The following is a 13,002-nucleotide window of genomic DNA, read 5'->3' on the forward strand; positions in this document are numbered from 1 at the left end:
GCTTTTATTCCAAACACTTTGTTGCAGTATACCATTACATTTACAACTTACAATGTCGGTTTCCTTTTTCCTCGACTTCTTACGTTCACGTTTAGGAGCCTGAAAAGAGACAAATGTTTTACCTTGTGCATTTTGTTTACATCTTGTGAGTTTTGCACATGCCATTAATTGATATATATTGTATTTATATTATTTGCATTGCAAAATGCAGTAAGTAAGTAAAACAGTACATAATGTTCCGGTGGCAAGCGGGGGAAAATGAAAAAAGCCAACCATTGTTCTTTGAACAATTATGATTAAAATTTCATTTAACAGGTAATTTCAATTTTAGATCCCCTTTGACTGCATTTTCCTTTAGCAAAACAATCTCTGGTCTCTCGTATAAGCTCCGCAGAGGAACAATGGACCCTAAATCTCTTGGGAAAATGATCAGAGATTGTCGAGTAGAAAATTCCATCTGCATTTGATAATAAATCTAAATACTTAATATTACCCGCAACCATTATTTGGAATTCAACCTGTAGTTTTTTTTTGTTCATGTCCTGACAGTATTTCTGTCCATCCATCCAGTTTTTAACTTTCTTACCCTGCCGACAGTTCCCTCCATGGGCTTGTACTCAGTCATAAACTCATCCAGGAAGACCTTGAAGGTGTTGACCCACACCTTCACCGGCGATTCGCACCAGTCCCTCTGCTCCAGACGCATGGTCTTCTCCAGGATGTGCTCGAACAGGGCGTAGAGATCCTTGTAACGGATACTCTTCCCATCATCCATCTGGTGGTGAGGGCAAAGGAAGAAAAACATTCAGAATCAGCAGTACTACTATTTGGGTTTCAAATGGAAAATTAATCCTCTAAAACAGTGGTTCTACACCCGGGGGAGTAGGAAGCCCTAAGGGGGTCGCAAGATCATGTCTGGGGGTCGCCAGATGGTTGGTGAGAAAAAAATTCTAAATGAAATTACGTATTCTAGACTGGGGAATGGTTTCTACATTACTGTGTGAGTTCGGTACATTTCATGTGGTATATTCAGAGCTTCATTTGTAAGTCAGCAGGTCCTGGAACACAGAAAGGGGTCTGAAGGCGGGTCAGGGACAGAGAAAAAGTCACAAATGCATCACAAATCCACAGAGCCTGGAGCACATTGGACAATGCTAGGGGCTAGCTGCTAAAACTAAAACTGTAAAGCAAAGCATTATTTGTTCCCATGTATTAATCAGAGCATTCACACAAAAAAATCACTCAAAATTAGTAGTGGGAGGTGAGTAGACACCTGTTGCAGCTCTCTTTCTCTTGTTGTCAAGGGGGGGGGGTCGCAAACACCAACCATATTATTCGGGGGGGGGTCGCGACTTGAAAAGGTTCAGAACCACTGCTCTAAAACATCAGTAAACATTTATTACTCATCTATTCAAATTCAGAATATTTAGCTATGCGGTGCCTCAGTATGTCAGGGTCGCGTTATTATGGATCCCACGTAACTTCTAGGCAAGTCCCGCCCTACGAAGCAGGCCGATTGGTTGGGGTTAGGCATTGACCTCGAGTGGTTAGGGGTCAGGATAGCTGATTGGTCAGGGGATAGGACCTGAACAAATCGGGTTACGTTACTTAGCGTAAGCATGGACGCCTGGGCCAATAGAAGCGTGTGACTGCTATTGAAGGGCGGGTCTTGCCTAGAAGTTTCATGGGTTCCATAATAACGCGTCAGGGTCAATTTCGTATACTTTAGTCCCAGCCTTCCCTGTCTCAACCTTCCTAATGCAGAGCTGAACAGAGATCCTGTGGTGCCTCAAGCAGCTGAGGACAAACGGAGAGAAAAGAGCAGAGAGGACTCACCGCCAGGGCAGTGGAGTAGGAGTTGAAGATGTTGATCCTGAACTCCCTCAGCGCTTTCTTGAAGACGACGTCCACCATGGTGTCCTTCTTACCGTCTTCAGACTCCAGGTCGGCGATCTGAAGGGACAGATGATTTTCAAGTTAACAGCTCAGCTCATGGGAAAAAAAGTCTTGCTCAGCTCAGCAACTGTTTACCAAGACATCTTTTTAAAGTTGTCTTTATAGTGGACGCTGTGCAAGGAAACTTTAGCACACAAATATACAAAATATGAATGTACTATTTTGAATCTGATCCTAGCATCATCTTACTTAATAGTAGTAGTAGTTAAAAGTGTATTAGGACACTATTCACATAACAGACACAGAGAGTGGCTGCATATTCTTCGTGTTACATTTACAACTTTTATACATGAATTATAACATTATCTGGATGACTGAGAGGATTTTATGAGTTTAATTTTATGAAATTCATTTATAAGTGCTCAGCAGCTGTGTGATCTCAACAAGCAACGTTCTGTTAAGCTCAGTTGTGTTGGGGTGGCGCTGGAAATCTCACAGACAGATATCTCAAAACCGGGACGAATTAAACCACAATTATGTCCTTATAATTTGGGGGAACTGACCCTTTAAGATTTAGGGGTTCTATTGTAGGTGTAGAACAATTAAGGAGTGCACCTTTCAACTACACATTCAAGATTACTTTGAACCCTGAGTTTTAGGTAATATGATGCAACACTCTTACAGGACCGGCAGAAACTCACTATACTGTGCGCGCACGCACGCACGCACGCACGCACGCACGCACGCACGCGCGCACTCTTCTCCGGCCGCAGGGAAGAGGACTATAAAGGGTAAGGTGTGGATCACAAGTCTATTGGTGTGGGCTATTAGTAACCTTAGAGCCCCTGACCTGTGACTAGGGTCTGTCTTGTTCTGATTCCCCCACACTCACAGACGGAGTGGGAGGGGACACTCACAGAAAAGACAGTTTATCACGATGAAGAGCTTTGTCATGCACTCAAGAGAGTAGATATGATACGTTTTTTTTGTTGTTGTTGTTAATGTATGTGCCAACACAGTAGAGCAGGGAGCAGAGCATTCACAACTTTACCTTGATGAACCTATTTCACTGCCTTTGCCTTTAATGATATGTTGTTTCCTGCCCTGCCTCCAACACACATGCACACTCAACACACACACACACACACACACACACACACAGGTTTCCCCTCTGACCTTCTTCATGAGGAAGTCGTTCATGCTGCGGTAGTCATGGGCCGAGCTGAGGATGTGCAGTGCGTCGTTTTGCCACTGGGCGGGTTCCAGAGCGATGCTGCTGATCTTCACACTGCGACGCCTCCTCATCTTAGGAGACGGCTCCTTGTTCTCCTTACTGTCCCTGGCCCCCAGGGAGGGAGCTGCCTCCAAATCTGGACTGTGAGGAGGAGAAGAAGGGCCTTCTGGTAGGATGGACACAAAAATGGAGAGATGGTGGATTACTAAAAAAACGATTCTTGTTAATCAAGAAACTTAAATCTGCATTCATTCTTCATAAATCATATTTTACCTTATTAAATAATATTCTATGGTATACTGTATTGTGCTACTCATCATGACTGCTGACCTCCATGTGGAGGGTTAACCAAAACTAAAATATGTCTGCACAGTGACTTTTTATACCATGTGTCTCTGCCGATTCGCTCCTGCTGGCCTGCTTCTCTCTCGACAGTTTCTTCTCGCTGTGCTTCGTCTTACTCCAGAATCGTATCCTTCCTCTCATCCTGCTAAATCACACAACACAATAGATTCATTTAATTTAAGTATACACAAATGTCCACCAAAAACCTGAGGAAAAGTCATGAAAAAAAACCATGTGATCGGAGTTATTTAGGTGGCCCAAGAAATGCATCTCTATGTCACACTGCAGTTACTAAATCACCACAGGTTCAATACGAGGTCAGCCAGCAAAAAACAGAATCGTTTTCAAATTTCCCTGCAACAAACACGCACAGTTGTTCTCTTATTTCATGTGACACTGAACGTGTCAATTTTTCTTCTGCTACAGAAATGTATAAGCTGATTCAAATGTATTTAAAGACTGAAGTTATAAGGTAGATTTTCGGTGTAAAAAGATGGAATTAGAGACTCTCTGCGGATCTTACCTTCCATCCTGACTGGAGGTTTTCCTGAGCACCTCCACCTTGCCCAGGTCTCCTGAAGACATGGTCTTATGGATCTTCTTCTGGTCTTTGTGAGATGGCTGGAGAGCAGATAACGACAACTGGGTGAGAAAAATAAACCATGTTTAGGGTTGAAAAAGGATGCTGGGGCTTTTGGCGACCGCCGCTCCTGTTTAACACAAGTTGGTTACTCTATGTTTGTGCCTTATGGACAGAAATATTACATGTTATGTAGTAATATGTTTATATAATTTGTTCTACAACATAGAGTATAGAATGCATAGTTCCACATCACTGCAGTAAATGTTTGTAAATCATGTAAAAGGAATATTGAGGTTTCTGGTTCTAGTGATGCAACTAAATGCACTGATGTAATAAATCTAGCGGATCTAAAGAGATTGAGTGAAATCAACAATATCACAGAGAATAACGCTGATGTAGAGAGATTGAGAGAAAAACAGAAGTAATGCTTGCAAGATCCTGTTAGAAAACGACGATGTTAGTGAGAAGTCACTGAGCTGGAGTATGCTCCGTCATGCAGGAGCAGCAGACGGCGTGCAGAGCAACACCAGGCGTGTTGTTGTGTTTTCAGGACAGGCCAAAAATATGAGAAGATCTTAATTCACCCTTTTATGAAAAGATCTTCAGTCAGCTCTTCCTGTGAACATCTCTGTTTATTGTTCTTAAAGAGGAAGTAGATACAGGCATGTATTTGAATAGATTTTGAGTTTTAACCTTTAAGTTTTCCTTTAAGTCAACTGCCACACTGTGAGACGTTTTCTTCTTCACCTGTTTATAGATTTCAATTCGATAAGGGTGCCAACAGCAGCAAACTCATCATTTGAGACTGTTGCCAGTGCTTTTAATGACGAAAAATAAAAGCAGCCTCAACTAACAAATACCTTTTCATTCAGAACTAGTGCTAAAACATGAACTCAATTATTAGATTAATTGATCAACAGAATGAATCGCCAACAGTTCTGACAGACAATCATTTAGCTTGTTTATGCACCAAAAACACAACATTCGCTGGTTCCAGCTTCTAAAAAGCAAAGTCCTGCTGCTGTACATCATCATAAAGTGATATATAAAGTTAGGGTTTGGCTGTTATATATAATTGTTATAAAATTGTTTCAGTCCTTACATGTGGCATGTGTGTACTGAAGGAAAACTATGAGATTAAACTCCAAAGTGTTCCAAGTACTCTCGTGTGATGAAAAGGGGAGTGGAGCCTAGAGGTGACAACGTAGATGTCTCAGCTTGGGCTGATTTTCGAACCAACAGCCAGCAGAGCAACGTGCAAAGCGATCGACTACAGACCGGCCACGGTGACGGTCTGGTTGAGTGAAGTGGAGAGAACATCAGTCTGTTTGGTTTCAGACTGCAGCTCAGTAGTCAAACAGTCCAACATGAGTGAACAGTACGGCGACAGTGGGGTTAGCAGTGTTAAAAGGCTCCGCCCCTGCCGCTCAGACAGCTCCACCTGAGAGGAAAGTGGTGGTGGAGGAGGGAGGGGGCCTGAGTGGACAGGAAAAAGTCGATTGCCCGGAGGCCACGGGACCTCCAGAGCCCCGGTGTTTTACCATCTCGGAGTCACTGTGACAGTCAGCCTCGGGGTGGGCGTGTGGGGGAGACAGGGAGGGGGGCAGCGTGTGGGAGTGGGCGGGGATGTAGTATTCATCGTCGTCGTCCGACTGGGTCGCCCCCTCAGAGTTACAGCGGGTGAGGAAGTCGGAGCGCGTCCGGGACATTCGCGCTTTCTTTTTGGGGCCAGGGCGGCCCACCTGCTTCCAGGCAACCACAGGAACATTAGGTCAGCCAGTGTGTGTGTGTGTGTGTGTGTGTGTGTGTGTGTGTGTGTGTGTGTGTGTGTGTGTGTGTGTGTGTGTGTGTGTGTGTGTGAATAAATATGAGATCTTGAATTAACTGAACCTTAGTTGAGCCCTAATACTTTTCTTTTATGATGTAACGACTTCTTACATTTTGCAAAAAATGAACTACTTTAACTACGCATATTGCATTTGATAAAACTTTATTTTCTTAGAGAAGAAATGGACAGGAAGATAAGGCTGTTTGAAGCTCTGCACAGGGTTAGTTAAACATTTTTACGGGTTTATGTTCATATCTATACAGCATATATCTATACAGCAATACCATCTGTAAAAGTGTATCTATGCTTTTTATTCTCTTATTTATCAATCTGTTATGTAGATCTGCTGTATGTCTACGCTGGTTCGACTTCTGTAAGTTTATTTTCGGTATATTTTAAGCACAGAGAGCGGATGAGAAACCAGTTAATTTAAAATCCTTGTATGTGTGACCTTAGGTGGCAAATCAAAGTGAGTCTGATTCTGAGGTTTTAGCATTGAGTGGAATTCATTAGAGGTAAATATTAGAAATGGTAAAAAAATATAATACATTTTCGGGATCGGAAATATACTCAACTTATAATGAGTCATGATTAATCGCACCTGATTAGTGTGCACACACAAACAAACCACGGTGTTAGCGTCAACCATGTCTGTGTGTGTGCGTGTGCGTGTGTGTGTGTGTGTGATGTGTAAAGGCCGTTTTATAGTTCTGCGGAGGGTCCACGCAGAGCTTTCGCCATAGCCTACGTAAGTGGCCTGATGTTTATACTTGTGCGCTGGTGTGTGCGTCAAGCCGGCATGTGTGTGTGTGTGTGTGTGTGTGTGTGAGTGTGTTAGAGTGAGGGAGAAGCGAAAGAGTGACGGCGATTAGCTTCAGAGCGAGTACTGACTCTAGAGCCATAGTGAGAGAAACAAAGCGTCTCCCCTGTGTTTTCTGACCACGGTGGGAAATCTTTAGCAGAAAAAAGTGAACCCTCCCCTTGATTTCACGTTGTTTATGGAGAAGGAGAACCAGGAAATGAGTCTGGGGAAATGCAACGCTACCAAGCCACGGCCGAGCAACGTGCCTTGCTGCGAAGTGTAGTTACATTTTTCGAGAGGGGCATGTCAGGCTACAGCGTAGGGTCCAGCGTAGACGCAGAGGGGTCTGCGGGGGTACGCCATCGATTCGACGCAGAAGCATAAAACGGCCTTAAGGGAGCATGTGAGTGTGTTCTGTTCTGGGTGTCCTACCTCTCTGTTTCTGGATCCAGATTTAGAGTCGTCTCTGAACATGGCCAGAGATCTTTCCTGGTTCACCAAATCCTTATCTGACCTGCAACACAAAACCAGACATTTGTCGACTCTTGTAATAGTAATTGCTGATTATATATTTATTTTCTCCTCTTCCATAACGGAGATTCCTTCTATAAGCCCCTAGTGGTTTTCTTAATCTCACCTGCACAATCTTCATTTTATTACTTTATTTTCTTGTGTTACTATTTCTTTAGATTTTATTGTGCAAAATAAACAAACAAAAAAGTTTAGCAAAATCCCAAATCTACACACACACATATATATATATATATATACATATATATATATATATACACACATATATATACACACACATATATATATATACACACACACATATATATATATATACACACACATATATATATACACACACACACACACACACACATACATTGCTCTTTTCCTGGATTTTGAGATGTTTTAAAAGCACACTTTGTTAACAATTATACTAATAAACAAATAAATCCTGAAGGTAGAATTGTGTGGCTTCCCTAACCTGCAGTCTTTTCCTTCAGTATAAAGGTCCACTTACTTGGAGAAGGGCAGCTTGCGCCTGGGTGGGGAGAACACAGCGTTGGGGGATTTCTCCACCATGTTCACGATCACAGTCTGGCCTGAGCTCTTCTTCTGAGCTTTTGGTGGTTTGGTGTCCAGGACCTGGCTGGGAGCCTCCTGTGCCGGCCGGATCGCCTTCCTCTCCGGCTGACTGGGGAGGACAGCGGGAACACTGGACTTCACTGGACTGGGCTCCAGGAGGATCTGGATGTCCACCTCCGAAGAGCAAATCCCTGATTCTGGACTTGCTCCGTGGGCCGTTGAATACGGGACCTCAGAAGACTTGTCCACTTCAAATACATCACTTTCAGTCTGGGTTGCAAACCCATGAGGCTGTTCCATCTCTGATACCACGTCCGAGCCTGCAACAGGCGTCATTTGGGAACCGGATGATGCTGCTCCAGTTTCAGAAGCTCCTTCTAGGGTTTGGGCTGCCAGCAGCCCCTCCTCCTCCACAGGACTCTCCTTCTGCATACTGATCAACACCACTACAGGCCGCCGAGACGCGGACATCCTTCTCTCTCTGTAAGACTTGCTGGGGCTTTCGAATTTTGGTTCATGAACTGGACTTTGGTCGGAAGCAATATAAAACGTTGCCCTCGGACCCTCCGCCTTGTTTGGCGGCTCCATCGCAGGCTTTTCGTTAAAGTTTGAATCCCTCAGTCCCTCATGTAGTTGGATATCCGCTAATTGGGGATGTTCTTGAGGTTCAGTCGACTGGGAAGCAAAACCTCCAGAGCCTTCAGTCTCCATGTCTTCCACACTGAGCAGTTCAAAACTGCCATGACTGGCTGGAGATCCCCGAGGTGAATGTCTGCGAGGGTCTTCCAGCTGACAGGTGCTGCTGTCTGGGACAGAGTCTTCTTGCAGGCTGGTGCTTCGGACCTTGAGAAGCTCCAAGCTGAACTGAGCCTGCTCCAGCTCTCTCATCCGTCTGCTCTCGCGTTTTGACCGGTTCTTATGGCTCGTCTCGTCTGTGCTCCTACTTCGCTCCGAGTCCTCTTCTTTTTCTATCTCTCCCACATCTAACAGAGCAGGCTTAGAGTCTTCAGACAGTTCTACAGAGAGGTCCTGGACAAAACCTTCCTGTTCTGATGAGGTGAGGTCCTCCATGGTTCCTGCATCCATCTCTGCTGCTGGTGGACTCTCTTGTCTTTCATGCTGCTTCTTTACCTCACTGAACCTGAAGACAATGTCAGTGAATAATACAAATGTGTAATCAACACCAGTCTCCATACAAAACAGGCAGAAAACTGAATATTAAACACACCAACCATGATTTTGCTACAAAAAACACATAGCACCTTTTTTAGTTTCACTTACACCTGAATATTTTTGGCCACTTGGGGAAACAACTGTAAACGCTGCACAACACAGCATTTCATTCTGAGTCATGTGTCTGGACATTTGATGAAAGTTCAATATTGACTCCTTTAGCTCGGTTTTTGGTTTCTACCCACTTCAGGAGGGAACAAATCTGTCTTTTTAGCTGCTAAATGCTCCACTATGTTCACCAGCTAGTGGCTAACTGTGTCTGTCTACTGTCTGCTGCTGAGCAGGTAGTGTACAGTGAGTTTTTAGAGCTTTTTCACTGAAGACAGTTGATGGCTGTGGCTGAAAATCTAATAAAAGTTGTCCTGTTTCCTGCTGCATGAAGATGCTGATCACAATATTTAAACAGCAAACCAAGTCGTCCTGCAACAAGCAAAGCTCAGAATATGCTTCAATAAATAAATAAATAAAAATGGGGAGAAAGTGCACACAAGAGCTGCTGATTGTGCACCAGAGCCCCTTCAAGTAAAAGAAACTGCACCCTCAAACTACAATGTTTGCAACGCAATATTTTTTAAATCAAAATTACACCTAGATTTTTTATTGTTTTTCTAATCCAAGTTTTCAAAAATGTTGATGCCTGATGAAGTCCATAATTCAAATGTTGTCACCTGTCTACCAGGCAGCTGTGCATTAAATAAATAACAATTAATCTAATCTGATTTTCACCCAGTATTGTAACTGAAGTAGGGCTGAACGATTTAGGGAAAAAAATCTAATTCCGATTTTCCTGCCAGATACTGCGATAACAATTCGATATGCAATTTTTATTTAGCTACATATTGCACCTTCTATGATCATGTTAAATAAAGGAATACAAAATAAATGAAAAATACACTGAAAATAGGACATTTCTGTAAACAATCTGTCCCAGCATTTAATTTAGGAAAAAGCTGTAAATATAATAATGAAAAGAGGAATACATTTTTTTTAAATCAAATGTGTTACACCAAACGTGTTACACCAAACATTCAACTAAATATTTCACATTCAATAATCGCAGTCTTTACCATTACCTAATTGCATTCTTTCAAATCGCCATTTCGATTTGATAACAATTAATCGCTCAGCCCTAAACTGAAGTGGTTGCAGATCACTTTCATTCACCTGAGCCGAGCCAGGTGTCCCCTGCCCATCGCCTGTAGCTGCGTCACAGTCCTGTACGCCCGACAGTAGCGGCTCCTCTCCCTGAATCCTCTCCAGGCTGTTTGAACCGTTACAGCTGCCAAAGATCTGCGATGACAGTAATGTCTCCAGCTCCTCTGTATAACGATGGCAGAGTCCCGCCGCTGCAGGAACCTCCTGCGCTCCCTGTAGCTCCTCCAGGCCGCCTGCAGACACACCGCTGCCTCTTCCTCGTCACCCGAGTCCATGGTGGACTCTTTGAGAAGGCACGATCGCCACCATCGCTGCAGAAAGACAGAAAGAAAAGGTAGTAGATCAAAATCTTGTTTTGCTTTTCTTTAAAGTACTCATATTATGCTCATTTTCAGGTTCATAATTGTATTTAGAGGTTGTACCAGAATAGGTTTACATGGTTAATTTTAAAAAAAACACCATATTTTGGTTGTACTGCACATTGCTGCAGCTCCTCTTTTCACCCTGTGTGTTGAGCTCTCTGTTTTAGCTACAGAGTACACACTACACACTTCTATTCCATCTTTGTTGGGAGTCGCACATGCGTAGTACCTAGGTTAGGACTACTAGCCAGTCAGAAGCAGAGTATGAGGGCGTGCCACGCCAGCAGCTAGGTGAGCATTATAACGTGTGTTACAAAAGGCGCTTTTCCATTACATGGTACCTGCTCGGCTCGCCTCGACTCTCGCCTTTTTTGGTTTTCCAATACGAAAACAGGTACAGGTATTTTTTTAGTACCACCTCAGTCGAGGTTCCAAGCGAACTGAGGCGATACCAAAAGGTGACGTCAAAGCGACAGAGGGGGGTGTCCTGAACAAACCCGCCATTTTTAAATAGTTTAGCCAGCTTTTTTTTTGCTGCCTCCAGCTTAATTTGAAACAAAATGTGTCTTCTGGCTGTGGCAACAACAACACACCTTCGACGTTCTGTGTGTGTGTCGCGTTAGGTCACGGCAGTTTACTGCGGCGCTGCTATGATGACCAGCCATGCTGAGGCGTACTAAAAGGTACTAAAATCTGCAATGGAAAACGGACGCACAGTGCGTTGAGTCGAGTCAAGGCGAGTCGAGTTGAGGCGAGTCGAGCAGGTACCATGTCATGGAAAAACGCCAAAAGTGTCGCACGTTTGTCTCTGAAGTAAAGGCTGGACTACAATAGAGCTGTTTGGAGCAGTTTGTGAACAGTGTTTTCTGTTGGAGATGGTAAGTCCCTTTGGGGTGGACTTTGGGCTTTTTCACTTTGTAAACATATAACATGCACAAATAAAGATATACAACACAATAAAGGAAAGGGAAAAAGCCAAAAAGCACAATATGAGCATAAAAGATTTGACCAAAAACATGCCTATTTACTGATTTTCCCTTTTAGTTTTTATATATTTGAAAACTTTGGGCAGCAAATATTGATATTTTTTAAGAGGAAATGGTTTTATTCCCCCTTTCTGACCCTCTAAAAACACCTCACTTCCTGCTGGGTTGCCCTGAAACCTTTTTTAGGCAAGACCCAAAAAAGTAGCAGAGGTTTGAGGAATTTGATATTTCTGTTATTCATGGAATGCATGAAGCATGAAGAACCGATCTGAAAGACATCACTGGAACTTTTGACAAACTCAAACAGGCTAAAAATACCTTGCATCATTTCGGTTAGAGCCTGGAATAACTCCGTTTTCTTCTGATTCAGAAATGTATTAAATGACAGATTGTATTCCTGCCGCGTGCAAACAGAAACTTTATCAACAAGCTACTGAAAACGTTTTTAACTCTTGATTTCTGACTAACTTTCCTAATTAAAAGGACATTTTTATTAATTAAGTATGTGACATTTCAGATACTAATTTTCAGCCTTGAAATAACAATTACGAGACCTCAAATAGATTGAAGCTGGTCGTTTACACTTTATGTTTTACTAAATGTTATCTGTACTGTTATCTGTGCTTCATTGGCTCCTGTTCACTGTTTCACTGTTTCTGGACCGAGCGGGATTGTTTTCTTTCAGCCTGACAAAGATTTGGTCAGCTCCTCTCTGAGGACTCTAGTAATAACATGCAGACAGTGGCCTGAATGCTGTGTTTTCTTCTTGCGTCAATCCTTTCACCGTTTGCTTTCTTTCACTCTCACCCTCTCTCTGTCTCTCTTTTCTTATCTCCTCAGAGATATAACAGTATGGCTCTGTAGTATAACAACATATATTTTCTTTTCTTTTTCAGAATTACTGATTCATCACGGGAGGCTTGTGTCATGTGGACACATCAACAGTTTTGTTGTCATTACTTAGAATTCCTCATTGGGGGGGGGCGGCGACAGAAACTACGCACTATAGCTTTAAGGAGTCACTCCAGACTGAAAAGAACGGTTTTGTTGCACCTGTAGCCACACCCAAACATCACTGCAGCAAGAACAGAACATAATATGTTATATCTTTAATATGTTTTATTTATTTATTATTATTAGTTATCATCATATCATTATTTTAGTTATCATGTTGTTCCAGTATCTTCTGACATGTTTCAAATGGTAGAAATCTCATTTTGGAATGAAAGCCAATCCCTCAAGAAGACATATATGAACTTAATATTACAGAATCAGAGCAATATATAACTAAATAACTAGAGTAATGAGTGGAAACTGTTGTAATGGCAAAAATGGGTGTCATCTCTAATCGAGAGGCTATATTTAGAGAACCCTGTATATGTGGAGTAAATGCACCACTATTAATCACTTAACGTCGAAACAGTCTAAGGGTAAGTAGCTTTAATGAACTACAGAAACTCCTCCTGAAATGTTGGGAGGCAGA

The 13,002-nt window shown here is 42.7% G+C and overlaps 1 protein-coding gene across 1 annotated transcript in view; it reads right to left on the minus strand.

The window, feature by feature from the left end:
- The window catches only part of LOC120564602 (unconventional myosin-IXAa-like), a 162,484-nt gene that overhangs the window by 12,306 nt on the left and 137,176 nt on the right, over nucleotides 1-13,002 (minus strand). The window contains 10 exon segments of the mRNA XM_039809735.1: nucleotides 52-99; nucleotides 587-775; nucleotides 1,837-1,953; nucleotides 3,073-3,296; nucleotides 3,517-3,620; nucleotides 3,999-4,117; nucleotides 5,600-5,800; nucleotides 7,121-7,202; nucleotides 7,719-8,924; nucleotides 10,181-10,482. Of these exon segments, the coding sequence (XP_039665669.1) occupies nucleotides 52-99; nucleotides 587-775; nucleotides 1,837-1,953; nucleotides 3,073-3,296; nucleotides 3,517-3,620; nucleotides 3,999-4,117; nucleotides 5,600-5,800; nucleotides 7,121-7,202; nucleotides 7,719-8,924; nucleotides 10,181-10,482 (2,592 nt within the window).

This window comes from Perca fluviatilis, chromosome 8, assembly GCF_010015445.1.
Source record: "Perca fluviatilis chromosome 8, GENO_Pfluv_1.0, whole genome shotgun sequence".
Lineage (NCBI taxonomy): Eukaryota > Metazoa > Chordata > Actinopteri > Perciformes > Percidae > Perca > Perca fluviatilis.